The sequence below is a fragment of the Alosa pseudoharengus genome, unplaced genomic scaffold (assembly GCF_046254945.1).
Source record: "Alosa pseudoharengus isolate Yale_2024_CS ecotype anadromous, Long Island Sound unplaced genomic scaffold, YU_APseudo_1.1 YU_APseudo_1.1_scf_14, whole genome shotgun sequence".
Lineage (NCBI taxonomy): Eukaryota > Metazoa > Chordata > Actinopteri > Clupeiformes > Clupeidae > Alosa > Alosa pseudoharengus.
The window spans coordinates 9,617,823-9,645,322 of NW_027468609.1; the positions used below are offsets into that span (position 1 = coordinate 9,617,823).

Here is a 27,500-nt window from a genome sequence, read left to right on the forward strand (position 1 = left end):
AAATACATTCCGTGAAATCATTTGCTTCCTTTATAAAAATAAATGGGAAACAATAATTTCACAAGGCTGAGAAAACAATCTGATAAAGCAGCCAGAGGTAGATTAAAAAATATTTTAAGATTTCAACATAGCGTGTGGTTACAGTAACTCAATTTCAATGGAACAGTATGTGTTTGAACTGAGTGACGGGTTTCTCTTCTGGCTGTGATTTGTTTATTTTGGCTTCATACATGCAGTATATCACAACAATCTCAAAATATTCACAAGTGCTCCAAATACATTTACGTAAAGTGAGTAAAAAAAAAAAAAAAATTAACAAAAATAAAACATGCAGCATGAAAGCAAGATTTTATGGCCAAGGGGTCGACTTTCACAGGGAAATGTATCATTCAGCCGGGCACATCCTTCCATATCCGTCCCTGGAGAAATCTAACCCCTCATATTCAGTGACAGGGGGTGTGCATTTCTCATCAGGAGCAAGGAGCAGGTAAGGACAGCTCCAACATCAGGGAAGGAGGGAGCGTGTTAGAGCTTCAACCACCTAGTCCCCTCTGGGTACGCATTTACTGTAAAATATGAAATTATTTGACCATAAAACGAAGCCCCTTCTGACTAATGTGGCATATTCCAGCTTTAAACTGGGTTGTGGGATATTACTGAAGCATATCACAGCATTTCTGAAAACACAAGGTTTGACATTAATGAGTAAAAACGTTTAGTGGTTTTCACATATACTCCAAAAGAGCAAACTAGCTGTTTTATTTATTTATTAATTTATATGGCCCTGATCCCACTATAAAAAAAGCCACACTCATCAAATAATCATTAAGCTGGCTAGAACACTGGCAAGTTTTTGATAGGTATTTCCAGAGGTTAAAACAACAAGATTTCACAAAGCACAACCTCCTTCAGAACACCAATGGGACGTGGGAAAATGTTTCCAAAAATATCGAAGCAAGTTCAGCTGAAAGACATCCAAACTGGGTAAGAGAAGTTTCCATACCTTCAGGAATGCACTGTCCCAGCACAAACTTAAACCCTTCACAGCACTTCTTCCTGAAACAGCAGAAAAATAGACAACTATATTGAATCTACATAACAGAAGCAAAACTACATTCGTGGCATAACAACAACACATACTGTAGAAACACAGGACTTCGATCATAAATAGAATTTCTTGACTTGTTTTATTTTCAGCTGTGCCTTGGGGCTTTCTCTCTCTCTCTGTAATGTGCTCCTTCTGCTGTTTTTGCAATTACCCCCGTATCAAAGCATAATGCAGACTCCATCTCCTGGCCAAAGTGAAGGCCAGGCTTCAACATTCTCTGGCTCCCACTTGAGTGGTGCTCACCTCAGAGGTACCCCGTTAAATCACGGCCCTCAGTCGCTCCCCCATGAGCAGCCGTCACAGAGCAGACCCCCCCCCCCTCCCCACTTCGCCTGCTTCCACCCCCCCTGAAGTGGGGGAGAGCTGGGCTGGTGGGGGTGGGGATGGGGGTGGAGCAGGGCCAGGGAAAGTGGTGACTCACCTCGGTACTATTCAAACCTCACTAGCAAATGTTTCATTTCACCCCGGTGTCTGTGAGAAGGTAGAAATGGCCAGCAGCAACAATATGCATGCTGAAAAAGTGCAAGAATGTTGTTTTGCACACAGCTCTCCGTTTGCTCCAACTCCCTGCAGACCCGACCACTAGTAGCCCTGCCACTCCCACACTGAGACAGCCCCCACAGCAGCCTCCAGCAGGAGGTGGAGGAGCAGCAGACACCAGAGGGAGTGAGTCAGAGAGGAGGACAGAGATGGAGGCGGAGGAGGTGAAGACTGATCGGAGCGCATGCATGCAAATCTGCGCACATATTAAACAGCTTGGAGAGACTGCAGGGTGGCGTTTTCTCATCACTCCCTTCTGCTACTAAGACACTCACCCTCTGCACTCGTGCCAACTAACGGCCATGACGCAGTGCAGGCCACAGAGCCCAAGGCAGTCTCCCACTCACACACGCACCCGCCTCCACGGGTCAGACTTACCTAGAACAGAGCGAGGGATGGAGAGAGAGGAAGAAAGAGAGAGAGAGAGAATAATAAAAGAATGACAAAGAGAGAGTAACATATCCCTCAGACACCCATTATCTTATCCATTTATCTTTCCATCTTGATTAGGTTAAACTCATGCATTTTGGTTGCTGGGAGGGCTACCAATGCAAAAACACAGAAATACCAAAACCCAGCTGTTTATTTATTGGCTGAAAGGCCTGAAATAGGATACAGAAAGATAAGAATGAGCCATTCAGAACTTCCTGTGCGACATGGCATGACATTACTGCTCAACCACAACTATAGGTCATAGTGTCATAGTCATGCTATCATAGTGGCACATGTGTGTGAGTCACTGGCACACACTGTACGCACTTAGTCTCAGGATTCTGTCTCTCTGGGTGTGCCCCTAACAGTCAAACTCTCACCTGGGTTGGGCTGTTCATGAACATCATGCTCTGTGTTGCTTAGCCTAGGCTACGCCAAGGGAATCCATGGACCTGACTTGTTTGTTGTCTTTGTGCAAATGTGTTTGTATGGCCTCTTGTGCTAGAATTGTTCATTGTGTTTGTTTATGTCTAAACTTACTGTGCTCCATTTCTTGTGTGAGATAGCCTAACGTTATGTCATGTGTGTTTTAACTTAACTAAAACACACGATAGCCTAACGTTATGTCATGTGTGTTTTAACTTAACTAAAACACACGATAGCCTAACGTTATGTCATGTGTGTTTTATGTACAGTTGCCTAGTAACGGGTACGCTGGCATCTTTCGCTGCTCCGTGTGTCATGCTGCTTGTCTGTGGAGGGCTTTGGGTTGCACTCTGTTCATATAAAATGTGCTATGCAAATAAAACTGGACTTGACTTGACTTGACTCCATCTTCCTGATATTCACTGCTTTGTTACAATTATTGCAAAACCATAATGGTGCAGCTCAATATAGCTAGAGTTGTACAACACATATTCAAATTCACATTAAAGTAAAAAATTTTTTTTTGCTCACCAATCAACTAATCAGAATAGATTTACAGTGCATCCAACATGATCAGCCTCTACACTGGGCTGAATAACAATAACTGTATGCTGTTTAAATATAAAACAGCTTGAAATAATGCCTCATTATACTGTAGGTGGTCTGATCCATATGGGAAAAGGTTTATACCTTCTTTGAAGTAATCCCATAAGCCACCCAACTGGGTACCGCTGTGCGTTTACCTCTCGGGTCCCTAGATGGTGCTCTTTCAGCTCCACTCATTTCACCCACAGTGCAAACACATCTCTACTTTAAACCGTTTGATCTTATCAGTGGAATCACTGCCATATAAATGAAAGTTCAATTTGAGGAGTATGAGGAAAGACTTGGTAGTAGCGGTTTTACATATCCAATTTAGTGTCACAGAATATTTTAAATACTTCGCTGGCTTTGTGAAATTACCTCCTTGAGAAATGAAAACAGAGGAAAAACCTGAGAAATTACACAGCTCAAGTTGTAATTTAACAATGGCGAGCCTGATGCAAAACAGATTGTGCAAACTCATCAAATCACGGCAGCTGTTCTTATTTTACCAGTCTCTCACGTCTTCCGATGGCTTTAACAATCTCGAACTGTTTCTGCTCACAGAACAGTGTTAACAAGTGAAATCAAAACCCATTTCATGGAGAGGTAACTTTTCAAAAGCATCCAGCACTTGTCTTCTCCAAATGCTGCGTACATTTCTTCTCAACACCTCCAGGGGAGACCGGTGCTGCTATGAATTTCCCACATAATCACTGATACATGCTGAATATTTACTGCTGCAGACGGGTGGCTAATGGACCTCCCCAGAACACTGTGGTTTTCTCCCACCCGCAAATTTAAATCTGCGCTCCTCAGATAATTCATCTGCCTCCCCCAGCACCCCACAGCTCCAGTGCCTCCCCCCCTCCCCCCCTGTGGCCTGGGACGTGTGGGAGCACTGGGGAGGCTGCAGCAGCGGATGGATCCCCCACAGAAACGGCACAGCACCCAACGAGCGCCCTAATTCATTACTGATGGGTGGAACTCTCACTGGTAAAATTAAGCCCAGAGTGGCGTATCAGCTCTCCCGGGGAGGAGATAGGAGGAAGAACCAGCAAGAGAGAGAGAGGGAGGGAGGGAGGGAGAGAGAGAGAGAGAGAGAAAGAGAGAGAGACTGACAAGGGGAGAGAAAGCTTTCCTCCAGTGGCTCACAAATCTACGGCCTACCACCTGGTGCTGAAGGGGTTGCATGCCTCATTATATGGATGTGTTCCCTCTCCCTCCCTCACCTTATCTATCATGCTGTCCTATTCTGTCCCTCTATTACACACACATTCACACTTTCCAAGGTTCCCTTGAAATATTTGAACACATCCGTACAGAGGCCCTCTGAGTGTCTCACAGCTGATTTACACAGTTTTCCCCTACATATCTTCTCCCAGGCGCAGCACAGAGAGCAGAGCACGCCATGAGCGCACACACACACACACACACACACACACACACACACACACACACACACACACACACCAACACACATACACCACACCACAGCACGCACGCACGAACGCACGCGCGCACATCCTTATATCCACTTTAAATGCATGCATGAAGGGCACATGTCAAATATAGATACAGCAAGCATATAAAAACGCAGTTCGGCATTCAGATATAGACATACTGAGGACATCATGACATTGCATGAACCCATATACACACACACACACACACATACACAGAGAGAGAGAGAGAGAGAGAGAATCATGAATAGATGCTTTCGCTGGGTCTAACTGAGCCAGCCTCCACATGACCCAATCTCTCAATAACATCCCTGTAGGTGCTCAGTGTGCTTATAGCTAAGAGTGATCTTGGGAAAATGTCGCCAAGAAAACAAATAAATCACAACAGACTGTGGAACTCCATGAAAGACTATCCTGCACTGCCCATGGATCTACCCCTCTCTGCTTCAGTTTCCTAGAAATATTTTTGGTCCATATTTGTTGACTCAGCGAATTGTTTATGTTATAGTTTTGGGGCCACTGGTGACTTTGATTCTTTCAAGGCCTAATCTTTTTGAATTGAGATGCAAATATTATCAGAGAATACTATGAAAGATTGAACGCTGCAGAAAAAAGGGCTCCCTGTAAACAAACAGAGTGGCTGGTGCTCCCCCTTATTGCGCTGACTGACCTCACAGCTGGACAGACCTTCAGCCCATGTGGCCATTCATTTCAGAACAGATCGGATTGTTCTAGAATACCACCAAAAGGCCGTCCAGATCTCCGATCGCCAACTTCACACTTTTTTGGTTTTCAGAAAGGATATCATCATTTCTCTCTCAAGTCTCCGCATAAGCCTCAATAACAACCCCTCAGGTTTTATGGTCAGCCTCTACACACTTGTTTGATAGTAGCACAATCTAACAATAAAAGGAAATTATATTCATTTTAATTGAATTTTCATTTCAAATTTATTTCATACATCACAAGAGAGAACATTTTGAAATGATTCTATCTAAATGGAATAGAATTCTACTATTTTGAGAAATGAGAAAATGAGAAAAAAAAATGAGAATGAGAAAAACAAACACAACTTTGCACAGGGAAACAGAATGTGAACTTATTGCATAATGTTGTTACTCATTTTTCAAGGATAAGGCCAGAGAATGTTATGACGTATTTCTGGCGTCTTTTACATAGAAAGTGAAGCTGTTGAAAATGTTTCCATATTAGCATGTCTTTTGTCAGGGAGCGCTTGGCTGGCCTCTCTGACATTTCACAGACAGTGGTTTCCTCTGCCCTGAAATACCTCCACTCTGTCCGTCCTGGGACATCACACCACACTGCAGTCTAATGTCCCCCATGTCTTTTGCAGGCTCCCTTTTTACAAGCAATTCATTGATAGAGATTTAGCATGGATGGTGAGTGATATATGGAGCCAGCTGCTGTTCTGGATGAAAATGGATGACACTGAAGCAGGATGTGAGGTGAAATACAGGCCCTTTGTCAAAACATGTCCTTGTATTTCATCAAGAAGGAATACCTGCCGTGTGGAACCATTGCCGTGAACAGCATTAATAAGAATGTGGGAAAATTCACCAAAGACTCAGGTCAGAGTCCAGTTGCATGAGTGTACACTCTGGCTAACGGACACTGGTCAGGAGAGCCTGAACACAGGAGATGAGGTGAGGTCACATGTAAGGGGGAGACATTGATGGAAGGCAGCAGGGAAGAAAATGGCACAACACAACAAGCCTGATCAGACCCGGCTGCCAAATGGGACAAGCCAGATGTTTACTCAAGAACATGTGTGTGTGTTTGTGAGAGTGTGTGAAAGAGAGAGGAGAAAGGGGGTTGGTTTTGGTCTCAGGGGACTTGACACTTGAAGGTTGACATGGATTATCCCTGGTCAAAGCACTTAAAAGGGAGAAATAGCCGTTGTTGTTTTTTTTATCTCAGCAGTGGACGACAGCCAGGTCGAGAGAAACAAACAGAGGTAGCAAGCTGCATACCTCTGATCAGTTTAGTGAGTTTAGAACATCAACTCACACTAATAAGATGTGTAGATAAGATGCTTCACTGCATATTGACCAAATCTGCCACCTAAACAAACCTTGTTTCCCCACAAACTGGAAATCAGGGGAGAGACAGTTGTTATATTCACCTCTAGTTTGACAGACACTGATGCCAGAGGGGAAACCCCTTCAACAGGCTGCTGCAGGGTAAGAGGGAGAGACGGCCTAAAGACAGTCGTGAAGGTGATGGGTGGCAGGCTGGCTGAGGACACTGCCAAATGACCAGTACCACTGTCCACAGTACAAGTGAAAACGAAACAAAGCATGCAAAGTCCAACTGCTGGAGTGACACACACACACACACATACACACACACACACACACACACACACACACACACACACACACACACACACACACACACACACAAACAAACACAAAAATATGTTAGCACATTTAGGTACTAAAACACTGCAAACTACAAACCCACTCTCCAACATTGCTTTTTCTGCAAAGCTGACATGCCAGTCACAGGCAAATTGCAGCGGTGATTCCACCTGTGCTTTCTTTAATTTGTAGTTTATTTAATTTCTCACGCTGATCCATATCAAGTTACAGGGGCCCCATGAAAATGTAGACACCCATTAGAGTGACCTCGGCTACCCCTGCTAAACTAGCACTCCTCTAATTACCCTATAAACATTCACAGGGCCTACACGGCATCAATACATCCAGCACAGCACGACCCACGTCTTCACACAGCCTAGCCATACAAACACCACCCAAACATCACGCCAACCCATGTCTCCACACAGCCTAGCCATACACACACCACCCAAACATCACGCCAACCCACGTCTCCACACAGCCTAGCCATACACACACCTCCCAAACATCACGCCAACCCACGTCTCCACACAGCCTAGCCATACACACACCACCCAAACATCACGCCAACCCATGTCTCCACACAGCCTAGCCATACACACACCACACCAACCCACGTCTCCACACAGCCTAGCCATACACACACCACACCAACCCACGTCTCCACACAGCCTAGCCATACACACACCACGCCAACACCACGGCAACACGGCTCTCAACACTCAGCTCAGCATCACGGTGTCATGATGCACCTGCCATGTCCAGTGTGTTCTTACAGCGAGTTAACAGGGAACACTGCCTGTGGAGGTACACATGTAAAGGTACACAAGCCATTACTGAAACAATGGTATATGTTATCTACAATAGCTCCGTAATGTTCACATTCAGCCAGGTGTCCATAAGACCCCTCTTAACATGCAAGTATGCTATTACATATTCATTCGCTAATAAAGCTATTTTAACCAAAAAATAAACCAAGAAAAAAGGGATGATATGGTGATGCAATACCATGAGATAGCACAGCAATGTGCCCACATCACCCTAAAAGGCAGCGCTAGTCACATCTCCTCATACCTACCCAGAATGCACCTCTTCAGCAGGCTTCTCAACAGAGGGGGTCACTTGGGACAGAAGCAGCTGTGCTCCAAACATGTCCCAAAGCCTGGTCCCTCTGGGTAGGGTCTATTAACATCTGCTTAGTGACAGGGAAGCTCAATAACTATAATTTATCTGGGCTCGGAGCAGCAGGCACAGTGGCAGGTCTGAGGGGCAACAGATACATTAGACTTTACACTTGGAAGGGTTTAAAACAACACTGATGTGTCTCTGAGGAGTCATTCCACCACTCAAGTCTTAGTATATCATTAGCAGCAAAGGGCTTCTTGGACAGTGATCCACTGTTACAGTTCTCTTTCTCTCTCTCTCTCTCTCTCTCACACACACATACACACACACACACACAGTGTAGATGGATTTCACATCATACATCGCAAAGGGGCAAATAAACATGCAGTGGGGCATTCAGGCGTATATATACTGAGGACATCCTGCCTCTATGTGAACGTGCACACAGACAGAAAGAGAGAGAGATAATACATGTTGTGCACTCAGTAACAGTGTCAATAGGAACATATGCTCCTATTCCTCGTCATGCATGACACCCCTCAGTCTTTATTCTCTCTATTGCCCTATGTTGTGGGAACTCTGTGTGCTGTTGGGCTCTTCAGATAAATCCCAGGTCACCTCTGCAGACCTACGCCAGCTCTGATTACTGCCCTGATTGTCTGGGTGGCTTTGCCTGTGAGCTGAGGTGGTCTGATTGCCTTTAAAGCGCCACCCCATGTCTCCGTGCCCTAATGCCTCTGCACATCTTGATAATGCACATTAGATTGAGAATGCTGACCACACACCACATTGCTTAAATACCTCCACGCTGGTTCCAGATGTTTCACCCCCCCCACCCCACCCCCGACAGACACACACACACACACACACACACACACACACACACACACACAAACACATACACCATCTCTTACTCATACCCCCCACATCTCTTTTAAGGGGTTTCCAGTTCATGTTCCCGTGGTGACAAAAAGGCCTGCTTTCTGCATTGCAAGCCCAGTGCTGGTGGCTTGCCAGGCCAGAAGTCACTGATTTAATTAGAATGCTCCAGTGTGGCCCAAAGGTGCTTGTTTTTGGTGCAGACTCTGCTTTGGATCCCTGCCCACCGGCGAGTGCACATTTGCCAAAGTAAAGACTGAGCTGTCAGCACATCCGATGCATGGGAAATGATGAACACTGGCATGTACACTTGGTGCCTGAAGTGACTTGAACACTGGAGTTGAGATGTAAGGCATGCCCCAATGAGATGTCTGTGGCAGCTCAGTACGGAGCAGTAATACTAATGAAGCAGACATCATGCTGCATTGCTCGGATTTCTAATTAGAAACACCAATTCTTGTGAATACAAATGAATAACCACATTCCCATCTGGTAGATGTGTCCTTTTTATGGTCAATTTTCATGATGATTCCAGTCTTGTGTCCTTCCAGGGAAGCCTTCTTTGGCCACTCTGCATGGAATATTTAAAGGGAAGAGCCCCCTTTCCAGTCCCCTTCAGTTTTTTTTTTCCAGTTGTCCTGAGTCAACTAAATCCAACAAAGTTGATCAACTGAGAAAATATGCTCCTGAAAAAATGAGGCCTCCATTGTTTCCCAATCTGATGGCATGCACTGTTTACTGTAAACAAACGTCTGTCCAAAAGCAACAAATGGACCAGAAGTGTGTTTAAAAATTGAGAATCTGAAGCATGCCTTTGTCAGATGGGGGAAATAAAAAAAAAGGAATCTCACTCTCTAGCATCCCCTCATTCTTTCAAAGTCACGAAAGGAGAGCACAGAAACCAGCAAATGGACTTGGATACGGTTGGAGCTCGATGGCAGCATTTCCACAACTTCCTCTCCTCTTGCATAAGAAACAGTTTTTGTGAGTGTGTAACTCAGCAACAGTAAAGGACGTCACACAAATGAAAAAAAAAAAAAACCCTTTACATATAAGCTCTACACAAATTCCTGGAGGTAAGCACAATTTGGACTTCATTGCAAGGACTCAAGCCCTACCACCAGTACAGCAGTTAACATTTGCATGGGTCAGGACCGCGATGTGTTATGATAGAGCATGTTATGTTTGGATATCCTGTTCAAATAATTCAGCATGTGTAATCTATTAGAGGTCTCCACAACTTATATGTCAAAATGCACCATGCTTGTATAAACATAAGTAGTCATCATGACAGAAGTGAATAAAGACCTTGTCAAAAGTGTCTTACTTATACAAGTGATACAGCAACCTAACTGTCTAGAAAGTTCACTACAGTATTCCAAAAAGGAGAGTTAGTCTCGGAAAATACTAGTGTTTTGTCTCCAAAACAGAAAGCCAGGAGGGAATACGTTTACAGGAAGACATAAATTATGACCTGAAGTACCTCTGAAAAATGCTCAGATTCCTTTTTTACTCTCCTGCTGCTCTCTTGTTCTCTTTCTATCACTCTTTCTCTCTCTCCATTTTGGAGGTTGTATTTGGAGTGAGCGCCTGCCTTGCTAAAAATATCGTTGTCACGACAGCTACATTGAAGGAGAGCAGACACCCTGTGGCACAGCATCTTTTTCTGGCATATTTACTTACAAATTATTTCAGCACGGAAACCGTTGTGTTTTTCCATGACATTCTTGTAGCCTCCATCTTCTTTTATATTTACAAATACTTTTTCAGTTCATCTACCTTGGGGTCACTGGACACAAAGAATTGGGAGAGGATTATCTTGGGCAATTATAAAACAATTAGGCTTGATTATTTTAAGGCATGCAGAATAGAGAGAGCAGATTATCTTGAAATGGGATACACCTCAACAGGCCTCCTGTCATGGGGCTGCAATCCATTCTGGACCATGATTAGGTGCAACACTCTCTTGTGTTTTCAGAGGCCTGTACAGTCTAAAGGGATTCCTGAGGTTTGCACATGAATAATGGTAATCAGGAATCCAATCTATTCAGTGCAATTTACAGTGAGAAGACCAATACAATCCAAGTGGTCAATTTAGTATAAATGAAACCAGCGCAGTCATGGAGATGGAACAACACAGTGTTTTTACTGTCCACTCAGGAGAATACTGGACGTGTGTGGAATGAGTTGAAGAATGATTCTGTGGCTGGTGTCATCGCTCGGCTATAACAGTGCATTTTACACGTCTCCCGACATAGAACCACATATATGTGGACTCCATAAAGAGATGCATTTTACAGACCTATCATTCTCTCTCAAGCATGCACACTTTATTAAAATATACTGCACATGAAGAGAGAGAGGGTAAGACACCTCAGAAGTGCACACACGCACCAGGCAAAATATGCAGTGATAGAAAGAAAGCACCAGAATGAATGAACAAAGAGGGGCAGATGTGTGTGTGTGTGTGTGTGTGTGTGTGTGTGTGTGTGTGTGTGTGTGTGTGTGTGTGTGTGTTTGTGTGTGTGTGTCTGTGTGTGTGTGTGTGTGTGTGTGTCTGTGTGTGTGTGTGTGTGTGTGTGTGTGTGTGTGTGTGTGTGTGTGTATGTGTGTGTGTGTGTGTGTGTGTGTGTGTGTGTGTGTGTGTGTGTGTTTGTGTGCTTCCCTAGCCCAGCAGGACATCAGTGAGAAAGGCTCGTGTTTGTGTGGGCTCCCTGCCTGCACTGGCCCTCTGTCTGTCTGTGTGACCAGTGCAGGAGGGCCATATCAAACTCTCCTCTACAAATACTGTACGGCAACTGCAGCAAAGCAGGCATGCACACATAAACACACACACACACACAGACACACACACACACACCCCACACACACACACACACACGCACATGCACACACACACACACACACACCACACACACCCCACACACACACCCCACACGCACTCACACGCACACGCACACATGCACACGAACACACACACACACACACACACACGCACACACACACCCCACACACACGCACACACACACGCACACGCACACGCACACGCACACGCACACGCACACGCACACGCACACACACACACACACACACACACTTGCACGCAGTGCAGATCATTGGCATTTGTCAAATGCTCACGGCAATGGCAGCACATGCCACTATGTACAAACATACATGTACTCATGCAACAACTGATTTTACTGCTTCAGACAGCTTAAGACCAAATAGACATATGCTCACTAAAACAATCACAGCAGGCCAGCAACTGGACAGCTTTACCTCCCACAGATCCAACGATAGAGGGGGGGCATTAACTTCAACGAAATAAGGTCATACTTTATTAAGGCATAAATTTGTAGACTTGGAGCCTTTGCATACACAAGCCTTTAGATTCCACCAACAGCAATTCTTCATCCAAAGCTCATTTAGCAAGTGGAATCCCTACATAACGGAGTAGATATTTCTCCTCTTTAAGTAGTAATGGCTACCCATGGCTCAAACACTGCCCAAACTCACCACTATATTATTCCGACAAGTTTAATGGATCCCTAACAATTTCCTGGGAAGCGCTCCTGGCTCCAACACAAACAGTGCCCGTGTATTGAATTTGGGGCCGAGGCTCTGCTTCATTTAATTCCGTGGGACACACTACCTTCGTTTCTCATGTTTTGACGCATACATTATTTACGCGAAGCGTTGCCAGAGGTTTAAGAAATTACATCAATTGTCGAGTCATAAAAATGGGCTGTGGACATCCCTTGGTAACACAGTGCAGACTTGTGAAGGGTGGAGGTGGGGGTGGGGAGTGTCTGGGGGCCTGCCACCCCCAAAATCAGGGTGTTCACACCATTCCTCACACTCATTGGAAACAGACTCCAAAGTCGCTGACATAATCACCCTCGGACCCGACGTACATGCATACATACGTGTGTGTGCATGCGAGAGAGTATGGTGGGGGCGGGGGAGGGGACAATGGGGAGTCTGACAATGGGGAGCCTGTTATTTATTTCATTCTGGTTGTGAGGTCTTGTTTTGCATGGGTGTGATTCCCCAGGAGAGGGCATGAAAGGGTTGGCACGGTAACGAGCAGGAATTTATTAATCTCGCTCGCGCTGCTGTCATGTTCCTGCGGCCGTGTTTGCGCCCTATCTTGACAACGGCGTGGATGTTGATGTGATTCAACAGGAGACCTCCTGACGAGCACATGGTCGGGGTTAGATGCACTGGTGGGTCTCCTCTGGGCTGGAACAAACAGAGGTTTCAATACGGGCCAATCTCCCTCTCCATCCCTCCGTCTGAAATCCCCCCATCTTTTTATCACTCAGATCTCAATATCATGAAGCCATCTCTTCAAGCCTACAAACATGACCAGCAATTAAAGTCAATTCAGTCAAGATGTGGACCACCGTCTCCAGAAGGATCTGTTTTAAAACCCCTCATCTGTCCCGAAATGGAAGGAAAACAGTCCGCTGCTCAAAAACGTTCTCTCCCGCTCCGGTCTCCATGGCGACATTAAAGATCTGGATGCCTGGCTGAAAAAAAATGTCTGGCACTAATATGCCCCAAATGAGAGGAAGTGCGAGGTGCTCTCACATACACAGACAAAGACCCGCTTAAAAAATGTCGGCATCTGATGTCTCTCATCCTGACAAGCCAGGAAATTATGGAGAGCATGCCTGTCCATAAGTTGTTATGCAGCTCCTCTTGACCAAGACATCCTCTGTGTGCCTCTTACACCTCTAACTTAAACCATACAGCCCTGGCCCTGGGCCAGACACACAAATCACTTAGGAGCAGTGGGTTACTACGAGTACCCAAGCGCTCGATGCCTAGAAACATCCAGAGACATGGACGCTGTCCAGGATGTGCTAAAACGGCTTGTCCATGGGGAAGGACTCAATAGATAAAGTATTAAAGGAATATATTATTTAATGGTCCATTGTGCATCATTCTATGGCAGAGGAAACACTTTTTCATAGCTAAAGGTGAAGTAAAAAAAAAATGCTTTGTATGGTGGTGATTCTCTCTCTTGACATATAAAAGTGTGTAAACTCATCAGAGTCAAAGAAGAACGGTTAATACAGCCAAACTACAGCAACTTAGACAACTCGTCATCTAAAGATCTGAGTGCGCTCCTCAGTGCAAGTCATGTTTTCGATCCTAGCTCACTCACCGGCCGTCTTGAACTGACACGTAACTGTTAAAAACAGCACTCACTGATGCACTTATTCTTACTGTACTCTACCGTTTTTTAAATTGTCCTAAAATTGTTGAGAATTGCTTTAAAACTTAAACTGTTTACCATGTTGTTAGTCGCTTTGGCTAAAAATGCGTCAGCCAAATGTAATGTAATGTAATGTAATGTAATGTTTTGAGATATTAAATTAAGCATCTGCAGCGTCAGCTCATTCATTTGGCTAGAACACATAAGAAAGCATCCCATCACGTCCAACCAGACAGTAGGCTGATTCGGGTGCAGAGAGGAAAGAAAGGAGCATGCTTGGCTAGGATGGCTAGACGGTCATGCAGTTCCACCCCAACCTCACACACACACACACACACACACACACACACACACACACACAACCTCCCTACCCCTAGAAGAGCCGCTCCTCTATGTCAGTGAGTCATAATCAACAACGATTGGATCTGACTGACAAAAATATTAAAATTCAAAAGCATACCTCAAAAATTACAATGGGGGCACAATGTCAGCCATGCCAAAGAGCACTAACAGTGAAGTTGGCTTCCAAATATTTTATTAATCTTGAATGGCCAGATGTTTGTAATAGAAAATGATTGGTATGGCTATGCTTAATGGTGCAGGGGAACATTTCCTTTGGCATGTTAAGGTCCTGCTGGACTGATAAATTATTGTCTTCTGGTTCCTAATGGGAGAATAAATTAAGAGTCAGAATGACCAAAAAGTGTGTACAAAGACAGACAAAAACAAAAATGAGCTCCAGCAGTGAAATATACTGAGTGAAATATACCTTGTGATCCCAAGTGTAGGAATACGGTTGTAACCAGCACAAAGGCAATGTTGTCTTTAGGTGTGTGTTCTATGCTTCACATGAACTCCAACTGATGACCCAGAAACCTGGTCTTCAGTCTTTTCAGGTACTTTTCCAGGAAGGGCAATTCCAGCATTTTAAAAATAAAGATAACACCAAAAACTATAAAAACGGCTGGAGAGATGGCACATTCTTTGTAAATGTTCTCCATTATGAACTATTTTGAAACTGAACCTTTCCTAAGCATGAGTGATTTAAAAACCCACCAGGATGCCCATTACTAGAGCACACAGCTCAGTCAACATGTCAGCAACCTGTGATGTTGTTTATAGGAGAAAAACAAATGCGTGACTGGCTCTCTTTTACAAATGTTACCTCTATGAAGAAAGAGGCAGAGAGAGGGAAGGAAAGAGAGAGAGAGCAATATAGAGAAAGGGGGGAGAGAGAGCAGTACAGTGAGAAGGGGGGAGAGAGAGAGAGAGAGCGGTACAGGGAGAGGGGGAAGGAGCACCATGAAGTTTCCATGTGGGGGGCAAGGGAGCTAGGATGGGGGAACAGCTTGTTGCTAGCAGTGTCTGAACCACATGTGGCTTCATTGTTCTCCCCAAATGTAAACCTTGTTGTTTTGTTTTGCCTAAAATCCCGACCATCCATTTATTGCTCTTGGCAATGGTGCTGCTCAGGTAAACACACAGACGATTACACAAAAGAGCATGGGCCACAGGCCAGTCCAACGGTTGCATATTGTATTCCTCTTAACCCCTCTGTAACACCCCCCCCTTCTCTCTCTCTCTCTCTCTCTCTCTCTACACAAATACAGAAAAATGCCACCCAATTGGACGCTGCATCCATAAATATTTCGTAAAAAAACAGGAAATTAAGCTTAATCATTCTCTTGACCATAAAGCCAAACTACTTAACTACCAAACATAACGATCAAACTAACAACTCACTTCAGCGGTGCTTTTGTTTTTCTTTTTTCCTTGGGGGTGATGTGGTTGGGTGGAGTACATTGGCATCTGACGCATTCTCAGACAGGTTATTCTTCCCAAACACATGCATACATATGAACAGAGAGAGACTCTCTGATGATGAATAATCAGACGATGAATAATCACATGTGTGGCCAATCTGTGAGCTCACACTGCTTGAGGTCAGTGGAGATGCCACAGCCTGGATGAGTAGGTTCAAAGTCATATCTCACCAGATAATATGAGGAGAAAGTGAACTGAATGTGTTTACTGTCTGGATCATGATCTAGCTTTGAGGAACTGACTGACTTGCAAGTTCAGTCACATCCTTGTTGGCTATAACAAAGGAGTAAGAATGTCTCTACAATATGAATTGTTATCAAGTGCCCAATATATCTCTTTGTCAGGCATTTAGAAACCAAACATTGACAACCTCAACATGTGTGGAAAAGTAATGAAATATGAAAAGATAATGTGCACTACTGAAAAAACGCACATTATTGAGTCTGATTAGTGCATTGATTACAGACAGAAGCTCAGTGGTTATACAGTACAGGTATATTCACCAACATTTTCGATGTGCAGTGCAACTGATATGCTCAGTATATTTTTGCCAGTCCCCATTACAAGTTCTCAAAATATCCTAACTGTGGCAAACTGTTCTCAGATAACAAGCCGCTTGGCAGAACAAATGCAATCTATACCTTAGCAAGTAGCAACAGGTGCATGAAAGATGGCGCCTGCCCAAGTATAGACAATTACATGCCAACGCGCAGGTTGATTTCCTCAAAAAGCCAAATGTTCTCAATACCTGCACCACACCTAAGCCCCACTGTCATGGCTTTTGTGGCAACTCTGTGCTCCTTTTTAAACTGCAGCCCATTATGGAACACTAATGGGACTTCAAACTGTGCAGTTTGTAAACGATTGTTTCAGCCATTACAATCTGTGTGAAAACACTGCCATGGCAGGACTGTAGTGTGACAAGGTTATGACCAAGAACAGAGTTTATGTCTGAGCAACGTCTTAAATGACCACAGTCTGCCCGGTCTTTTTAGGGCAATCACTGCTCAGACATGTCTGAGGGAGACTGAATACGTGTGTGTTACACTGTAAGCCACCCAAGATTCTAATGAATCATAAACTTGAATCTTTAGAGTTGCACAAAATGCAAATGAACAAACCCACCAGTTTTTAAGATGTACTGTATGCAGAACTAGGCAGAGATAGTTTCTTAATGGGCTTTAAAGGATCACGTCACTTTTTGGGAAATGAGCTTATTTGCTGTGTACCCCAGAGTTGAATAACAGAATACAAACCCTTGTGTTCTCTGTGTAAGTAATAACCCAGTCTGACACCCACGTTGTTAGCCTCACTTGGCATAATGCACTGGAAGTAGGTTACACAAGTTAGTCTATAACTCCCAAAAATTACAAAATAAATAATGTAACAACTCCAAAATGTTCTTGTTTACTTCTGTTCTATGTTGCCTTTACCACGAGTAGAAATAACAATGCAAAATGAAACAGCAATTTGCTAAGCAGATACTTGCTACGTAGGAGCTATGATTTCCCTCATCCACCAGGATGACCAGTGACCAGAGAGGATGTTACAGTTTTGAAATTGAAGTGGCAGTGGTAGAGCTTGATGAAGCAACAACACACGGTAATAGCAATGGCAGCTACTAGAATCATCAAGAAATACATCAAAGTATTGCAGCTGGAAGAGTGTGTACATTTCTACAGCAAAGGTAAATACAATCGAGGAACATTTGTCTGTATGTGTGTCTGTTTATGTGCCTGTCTGGTAGTTCTTCTCTCTAACTGTTTGTCCATACAACTGACTTCACACTTGGCAGGTGTCTAGCTAAATGCACAAGTGTAGTATTGAGTTTGACAAAATGATAAAGATATGGTAAATGAATAAACTATTGTCTCTTGCTACCCTGCCATTCCCCACCTGCTCTCCCTTCCCTCTCCACAACACTCACTGAGCCCCTACACACAGCAGTACAAGTGAGTATCCAGTATGAAGTGTTTGGAAAAACATCAGGGAATCAGCGGATCTTGACCTCAACAACATGCCTATACTGTCACCGGAACACCGGGACGCAGTGTCGCTTTGAAACAAGATAAATATCTCACACTCATAAATTGCCTCTCCGAGCACAGCAAGCCTACTCTGGCATTTGAAATAAACACCCTGCCAGTCTGTTTCTTCAGTTGAAGAGCCCATATAGTAGCTAAGAGTATGACACTCTTAAATTCAGTGTGCTGTTGCACTTGTTTATTCAAAATCCCAGAGTGTGATTGGTGAGCTTGGAGAGGCCTGTAAGTGTTATGTCCCATTTTTTATTCATCTGTAAAAATGATAATTTGAAGAAAGAAAATAAATTATAATTCATAGAGTAATGACAAGCTTGGTTGGATTGATGGCTTTCCCCTAACTTATTCAATGTCACATGGCACTAAACAATATCCTAAGCTGCATTCAATTAGAAAAGGCTGAGATCTTATCATAGTCTCTTCAAAGGCATGTGTTTTGAGTATTTCCAATTAAAATAGGAATGAAATTCTGCATTTATAACAAATGACTATAATAGAGTGTGTTGTAAATTGTTACAAGATTTATATAGTCAATATTAGGGATGTTTGTTTTCCTATTGAGGTTTGTTTGATAGAAAAGGATTGTTATTGATGTTTGCCACTTATTTCACAGACCAAGAAATGCAATGAACTTACATAGCTTGTATTGTCTCCCAGTTAATAGCTGGATATTTGAGAACTGCAAAAAAATGCTGTAGGGTGTAAAGACAAGTTAATGGCACCCAATAGACAGAGAGTTTTGTGCTCAAGTCCACTCTGAGGGAATACGCTCCAGCACCTGCTGAGAACAGGTCATTATTTAGTTCTCTCGCTCTGTGTGGCTGGGGCCTGGAGCTGCTGTGCAGACTATTGAGGGATTAGTCTGATGTGTGAAAGGGGCTCAGTAACATGAGGATGTCCACCTCAGCCCAACATAAACACAACACACGACTGGGAAAACACACGCTGCCAACACGGTTGTAAGTTTTGCTGGAAATTAAAGTCTCTAAAAAAGTGAAGGGAGAACTTCAAAGATGAGAATCGCGACAGATTATCCTTTTTATTTCCGTGGTTTAATTAGTAGCAGACAAAATGAGACCCTTCTGGTTTAATGATTTGCAACGGACTGAGATGGGAATTTGCATGAGTATGGTCTTACCATGGTGCACGACACACATAACAATTGAGAGTTGTACAACCACAACCACAAAATCAAAAGCAACAGCACAATCACCAAAACAACACCCACGTCAGACCTGAGACGATTACCAGGACTTGTGGAGGAGGATGGAGAAACAATGTCATTTTGCATTTTCTTAGCCAGCTACTGAGCGTTTATTAAAATGTGAAGTAACGAGCCCCTGACAGCATTCCTGTCCCAGTCTGGCTTTTTATCTCCAGCTGGGGAGGACAGGCCAGACACTGGCATGGAGCTCCCTGAGTGAGTGGGTGAGAGACAAATAGAGAGAGTGTGAGAGAGAGTGAATGAGAGAGAGAGTGAGTGAGAGAGAGAGTGTGAGAGAGAGTGAGTGAGAGAGAGAGTGAGTGAGAGAGAGAGAGAGAGAGAGAGAGAGTGAGTGAGTGAGGGGAGACATAAGGGCTGATTCATCAGGCAAAGGCTGGGGGTTGATGGTCGGGAGGCTGTTGCCCCTGGCGATAGTGAGGCTGAGTGGGATGGACCGCTTATCTCAAGTGACTGATGGGAGAGCACAGCCACATGTGCCTGCAAATCCTCCATGTCAAGTGTCTCTTTGCATGCAGCAGGGTTACTGAGAGAATCATCAATCTTACTGGCGATAAAAAGGACAATATAGCCTAACAGTGTTTTCTTGATCTAAGAGTATTTCTGTAAACTGAATAGAAGAGATCAAACAGTGCAAGTTCCAACTGTTTGAAATATGTCAAACTTGGTGAGCACCATTTGAAACCATTTTACTTAAAGACACTAACTAAAAAAATACATGACTGATAAGGTGTGATGACAACATTTCAGGAACAGACATGTCTCTTTCACCTAAATTGAAATGTTATACCAATATCCAAGACAACCCAGCTGAAACAAATAAATAATTCATCCACCCCACAGCACTAACCCCAGAAATGTCATAAATGGTGAATAAATAGCCAATAATTGGATTTTTATTGATTGACTGCCAGATCAGTGTTATTATTAAATGTTATTAGCAGCTCTTTGCATTATCTTACTAAATTGTGTTTGGGTGTTCGCGTGTTGGGCATTTCAGATGTATGCTTAAGGGCGAAGTACAGTATAAGTTATGATTAGAATTTATTACTCTAAAAGTTAGAGAAAACCTCACTGCACTATTTACTGTGCCTTCCACTGACTTTTGCAACACTTGCATGCCAAACACAACACTATCATTATTATTAGATGAAGTGTGTAACTGTGCAGATATGCAAGGTGGAGGCATTTTTACCTCTATCAGCCAGATCTTTTCAACGTGCTCATTACATAAAGCATGTGCCTGTAGCTAATTCTGGTGAACCCACACAAACACACACACGCTCACACATTTTGATTTGGGCCTTGCAAGCCAATGGGGAAATGTTTTTTTTTTTTTTGAGTCCACGGTCTTGACCAAAAAAACTGGTTTTGCTGATTGTGTTTTGCAGACAACCCATGCCAGGTTTCTGCACACACAGAGGCTGACGTTAACCTTCTGGGGTGTGTATACACCGCAGGTTTCTTATGACCTAAATGCCCCACACAAGGTTGGATGCCCTTGTGCTCCTCTGGACACCCATTAACTTTCCAAAAGCTGACCGAGCAGTGGAGAAGAGATAGCACAACAGACTTTGTAATAAATACCATTCGGGTAAGCATCTCACTCAAACACGGTTCCAGCTAAATCCCACTTGCCGTGAGAGTGCTGAATACTCTGTTTACTCCAAACAGATGGGAGGCAGCCCAGTCAGGCAGCTCAACACAAGAAAATGACGCTCTCCAGTCTGTGAAACCCTGCAGCTCCTGCAGCCTCATATGGAGGTGGACATTCCTGCAGAAACATTCGCTAAGTACGCATAACTACAGAGGACTTTCTCAATCTTTGTGACCAATCCCAATGACTGCTCTGACCACTGTGGATCAGGACGTTTTCAAATACATCAAGCAGTTGCCTAATGATAAAGTTTTTGCGTAACAAGAAACATCTGGATGCCATGTCGGCAAAGGATATTAATCACAGGCAATTGCCTAATATTTCCGGCCAACTCATAAAGAGTGACACACAAGTCCCTGAAGTGTTTTTTGTTACTGTAAAATGATCTGTTCCTGGCTGAATTATTTGCATTTGATACTTCCAATTTGGATGTTTGGAATTTAGAGTGACTTTGACTAAATTGCTGGTTGAGAGGAACACAAGACATGAAGTATGAATGCACTCAAATCTCCAAGCGCTTAGCCATGTCCACAGAGATTTCATCTTTCACTAGACCGAGCCAAAAGCTTTCAACAATATAAAGACGCTGATTAATTTGGTTTGGGTGTCCCAAAGAAACTCCATATTTCTGTCACAGTTTTTATGAGTTCATGACTATGGAGACTCTGTCTTTATCACCCCATTTCTCAGGGGCCCATTAAAGTGTGGATATTGCTAATTCTCAGTTTAAAAAAATTATGTTGAGGTCCCTGCTGTAGGATATCTCAATGAAAGCTAAACACAATAACACTGTAAGCCACAGCGAAAGGTGCTACAGACCACCTGATCCACAGGAAATAAAATCCTTTTCCATACTAGCAGTGAAACTTGACATCTTCTTTTACTGCAATACATGTATCGATTCATCATACCGTGCTTCCTCTTCGCACCGTGAGCCAGCCTTATATAATATTGCTTTTGCAATGAAATAGAGACTCACATGTCTCACTGCTTTCAGCCAAGCCAGCAAACAATAAATCTGGTGCAAAATATGAAGAAATTCCACTCTGCCATGCCTTTGGGCTTGGGCTGATGGGCTCACAGAACTGACTAAATGGACTCAGATATCAAATCAGGGCAGCTTTTCACTGACGGAAATCTGGAATGAGCATCATACAAGTTGATCGAACAAGCCAATTTTTGGAAGAAATGCCTGATGTTTATAAAAAATAATATAATAAAGATATAAAATACTGCTTAGAAAATGCACTGGCAATACCACAATCAACCTTGAAACAATGCATGCAATGATGACTACCACAGAAGTGCTGATGTCTTTTGATTGAGCAAGCAAGGCTTCATTTTTAGTGTAAGAGACTTTCCCATATTCCCGGAAGACTTGCAATATGACTGAGCTTTGAGAAATGGAATGACAGCCTTTTGCTGGACGGAAACTCCCAGAATCCCTTTCAAAGCACTCCAGTGGACATGTCAGGGGTGAGGTTGCTGAGGACATGTCTTTGGCTTCTGAGCCTAAACATTTGTTTATGCTTAACCAGATAATGAACATGCTGTTGCTGGAGATAAACAAGCGCTTTGCAGGCGAATGACCAGCACGTGCGGAGTCATGGCTACTCTCCCAGCCCAATGGCGTCGTGTCGAGGGGGTGAGAAATGCCAGTGATATCCGCTGTGCTGTGGATGAGCTGCCCTTTAGTCCCATTTCAGTAAACTGCTTTATCCTGGAATGTTCCAGCTTCAGAGGAGGGAGGGAGGGGGGCAGGGGGGGGGGGGGAGGCAGGAGAGAACACAACAAACTCACAAGCTCTGAGACCCCCAGAAATATTTGGAGCAATAACAAAGCGCAACAATTACAAACGCCACATACCAATGGTGTGTGACGGTTGCAGTGCAGTTACTCTGGGTATGCTCTAGCTTTCATTTGTTCCTTACAACACGTTGCAGCACCAAGGACACTTAGCTTTGACTCTCAACTACAGCATCTGTGTGCACCACTGGCACTTTGAGTTTCATGATGGAAAAAAGATTCTACACCAGTATAACAATTTATCAACTGATAAGTAAACTGCTGGCAACTCTAAAAATCTTACATTCTTATAAACATTCCATATTTTCCTTTCTTAAAGTCAGTGACACTGAACTCCAGAAAAGCATAAAAGCATACAATTAATCATCTGGTCTTTTAAGTCTCCCACTCAACTCATCACAATAAATATCCCAGCTTCATGTACTCATGTTAACTATTCTCCGTATGAAAGACTCATCATGTAATTTCAATCTGATCACAAACTAAATGAGCCAGCACTAGCAAACACACATTTATCATTGTCAATGACAGGCACAGTCATTTCAAGGTGAATGATTTTGCCAGTTCATCTAGTATCCCATTTCTGGTAAAAAGAAGAGGTATGCAGCTTCAACAGCTCTCCAACGAGTTCAGTCCAGACTCAGAGATCTGAAAGGATGGACTGAAACCAAGCACAACACAACCTGATTTAGTATTGTTTTATAGCATTATCCGTTTTTGAGGTTGGCTGACGATCAGTCCCAACAAGGATGACCTGCTTCAACTAACCTGGTCCAGGCTTAAATAGTGTGAGGACCTGGACCCCCGACAGAGTGATTTACATCACTGTCTGTTCAGCAGATATGATGACATCTGAGGTATGGATAGCGTATGTTGGAGAGCCCCCCTGCTGGTTTAATCTGTGAATCCCATGCAGACATTCAAAGCTCAGTGGGACTTGTTTCTTTTTCAACTTGAATCAAAAGTAGGGTCATTTTGTGCTAGTAATATATCACTGTGTTGCCAATGATGACAGGTCTGCCACCTGAGACCATACATACAAATTTCTACATGCATGCATGACTGGCTTTTGTGGGGAGGTCGTTCAAGCCTGCGTAAAATACCCTCCCTGGGCGGCTTTATAGCAGTTTTGTTTGGCAAAAGCTTCAAAGACGCTCATTTCGACACACATGCTGGAACAGACGACATAAGCTACACAGCGACTCGTGTGTCAACTTGCAGGTGGACTAAGGTGCACCCAGCGCAACAGTACGTGTGTCCCTGGTCTCTTTAGCATAAACAATGTCAAAGACACAGAGCCCAACCAATCCTCATATCCCACCCTAATCATTTAAACATCCTGTTGCATGGATGCAAAGCCCAACATTGTAACCTGCTGTCACTATGAGCTTAAGTAAATGCTGTGATGGGGCTCTGTCTGGAACAGAGGGTTAGGGACCCTAACCCTAGTGTACCTTTGGCTATGAAACCAGATTAAAGTTCCAACCTCTTAATCCCTAACCAAAGACAGAAAACGGCACACATTTTCCCATTTGACAGAGTTTTGGGAGACAGCGCTGCTGAGTTTTTGGCCTGTTAGTCTTGGACTTGCAAGGAGACCTCAAGAGACTACAGGGTCATGTCTGAGCAGTGTCTGGTGAAAGGCTGGGGGCTTTAACCTCTCTAGTAATGCATGTTGGTTTCTCAGAACAGGGGCAAGTTAGGTGATAGGTGATCCATAGGTCAGTATGTTTGCTTTGGGACACCCAGATGATAACCATATGGTTGCATCCCATGCATCTATCTGTTTGAAATTTAGATTGGAGTGTTGACATTTTGGAGCACCTATATCTGTTGAATTATTTGGTCATGGATTTTTTTTATGCTAATCAAAATTCTGAAAGAATTGTATAAGAACTTCCTATGGCATCAGTTGGGTTTAGAAATGTGTGACACAAATGGTTTACTGGCTCAGTGAGTGGTTACTCATTAGATATCATGGGAGTCCTGAATGAGAATCAAACATGTCTACATGACAAAGCAATCTTAAACCCTCACTGACATTAATAGTCACTTGGCAGAGGCAAATTGCATCGTGCAAAGTAATTACAACTGACTGAAGTCCATAAAATGACTAAAAGCTATCCACATGTTTATAGTATGCTGTCCAACACCTTTTGACGTGCACATAATGTAGCAATGTCAAAACTACACAAACTGTTCAACTGAGAGGAAGAGGATGAAGAATGGATATGGTTATACTTATACTATCGTTGAAGTTCATCAACAAATAAATAAAGTATCTCTAAAAAAAGTGACTCTGCCTCGCCCTCTAAGCTAGACTTAATTTCGCAGAGCGCATGCTTTCAAATAAATTTGAAATTGACCACCTACCTGTAACATGTTGTTACTTCCCCAGTGGACTTCTTACAAGGGTACTTTGTTGTAGCAATTTTGTTTTCTGAGCAGACCTCTCTGAGGGAAAATACAGAGATGCTGTGATTTTGACAGATAAGAGTATCTTCAATATCATACCTACATCTCGGAACAACATGAACAGCTTAACGTATCTCTGAGGAGCGCAGCTCAACATCTGGGATATTGCACTCGCCCCTAGAAAGGACACCGAATTTCGCGGCTTCTTTACCTGTCATCTTGATCCTCTCGAAAAGTCCAAAGTAAGCCGCGTGAGAAAAACGATAAGACCATTACGACTCTAAAAATTAGTCCTCTTCCCATGTACTTCATTTCCAACTACGGTATCGTTCGCGCGCCTGGGTAACACCTGTAACGGCGTGGGGAACGGAGGAGAGGACTTAAGACGGTACCCTAAACTTCGAGGATAGTTGATTGGCTGCCTCCCGCGAGGTCACACGTCTAGAGTCGACTGTGTTAGAGTGATCTATCCGGTTCCTCCCCCCTGACACCATTGAACGCGGTGCCAAGACACATCATAGTGATTCTATCACTATAACATGTAAGGTAACACTTAATGTGGGTTTATAGCCGTAATTTCAAAATGTGTTTGCAATTCATTTGTCATTACACTGTTTGTCTTTCACTTTCCTTATGATATGATCCAAACTGGTTCCTCTGTATTCCACGTATGTGTGGGCTACGTCAGAAAAGTACAATTGAGCAAGAAAAAAAGGTCACCTTGCTTGCAAATTAAATTTCATGATATGAATCATAGCATCTGTGTTCACACACACACACACACACACACACACACACACACACACACACACACACACACACACACACAGGGATGTAGTGGTAAAATAAGAGGTGGGTAAATTATGAATTCTGCGATATCGGTGAGGTGGACTGCGCCATGCGGTAGCCTATCAGATTTTTTTTTAAAAGGCATTCAGAACTTGTTTGATGATGGTGGAGGTTATTGTCCAGTGTTCATAACAATACCAGTGGTATTACAGTAAATGGTTCCTAGAGTGTTGATGATGAGTGTACATATTTGGAATATAGAATAATGTTGGATAATACAGTGTGAATTTTGAATGTTAAAAGTGAATAAACTCTTTTGAGAGGTGGATAAACTCTAATAAGAGGTGGATAAACTCTATTTCTGAAAATTCAGAGGTGGATAAACTGTGTTTACTTGCGTTAAGCCTCCACTACATCCCTGCACACACACACACACACACACACACACACACACACACACACACACACACAGAGAGAGAGAGAGAGAGAGAGAGAGAGAGAGAGAGAGAGAGAGCGAGAGAGAGAGAGAGCAAAGAGATTTGAGCTTTTCCAGAATCACCATTGTTGACTTTCAAATCTTGACCTGTATGCCAATTGTTATTTAGCCCTTTAACCCTCTGGTCAGAATTGGCTGAGAAAATACCAGTGACCAGTGCTTGTGCTTGTGCTTCCATGATTGTAGTTATCCGACAAACAACTGTTGACATCCAAATATATACATTTTCATAATAGTTTGTTTGTACAATAAAGCAATGAATGTGTTTGACTGTATCTAAGGTCAAAAAGATGTAAGTCAGTTAAACCATACACTGAGCACCACTACAAAATGTTGATAATCCTGAAACAACTGTAGTAGACAAACTTGTGGGTAAGATCCTATGAAGTTGGACAGGTGACACTCAGGGTGGCTGGAAATGTCTGGGCTAAGGTTGAATGAGACTTTCAGATTGAGAAAGATCAGCAAACCAACTAGACATGGCAACAAGGTGAACACAGGTATATGCTGCAGTCAAACAAAACAGTATTGTGAAAATGATAGAATAACCTTGAAAATATCACAGATAGACATGAAGGCAAACATGATTTCTTTAATGAAAGGAATACCCAGACTCCAATGTTGGCAGAATCACTTCATTCATGCTTGATTTAAAAAGAAAAAAAGCCTAACTCTTTGATTCCCATGGTGAATATGTCCTTGACTTTATACTGCCTCCTTGTGGTCAAAATGTCCAACAGACCTGAGTAACAATATTTGAGTAACAAATATTTGAAGTACAGTAGGATCTTATTTGTTATGTTTCGTTGCCAGTTTTTTTTTAATATACAGAAAATAACCCACATAACTCCATGAGCTCTATTCTGTGCAATGTTATTTATTCAATATTTCAGATAAATCATCAGAACAGAACCATTGGGAATGAACTCTGTTTGCTTTCTATTTGTGACACAACAATTTTGTTGACACATCCCAATGAAGTGTCATTGAGCTTAGTGCCACTGAGCCCCTGTTGTATCTCTCAGACAACAACACTATGATGGAAATAACTAGACCAGCCCCAGTCCTGCCTTTGGCCAAAGCTTTATT

At 43.2% G+C, this 27,500-nt stretch overlaps 1 protein-coding gene across 1 annotated transcript in view; it reads right to left on the reverse strand.

Moving 5' to 3' along the window:
- The window catches only part of ccbe1 (collagen and calcium binding EGF domains 1), a 41,245-nt gene extending 15,688 nt beyond the window's left edge, over positions 1 to 25,557 (reverse strand). Inside the window, exons 1-3 of the mRNA XM_076283782.1 lie at positions 25,338 to 25,557; positions 25,085 to 25,165; positions 1,004 to 1,056 (exon numbers count right to left, since the gene is read on the reverse strand). Coding sequence (XP_076139897.1) covers positions 1,004 to 1,056; positions 25,085 to 25,165; positions 25,338 to 25,438 — 235 coding nt within the window. The 5' untranslated portion in view covers positions 25,439 to 25,557. The remainder of the gene's footprint in view (positions 1 to 1,003; positions 1,057 to 25,084; positions 25,166 to 25,337) is intronic.
- Between the last annotated feature and the right edge of the window lie 1,943 nt (positions 25,558 to 27,500).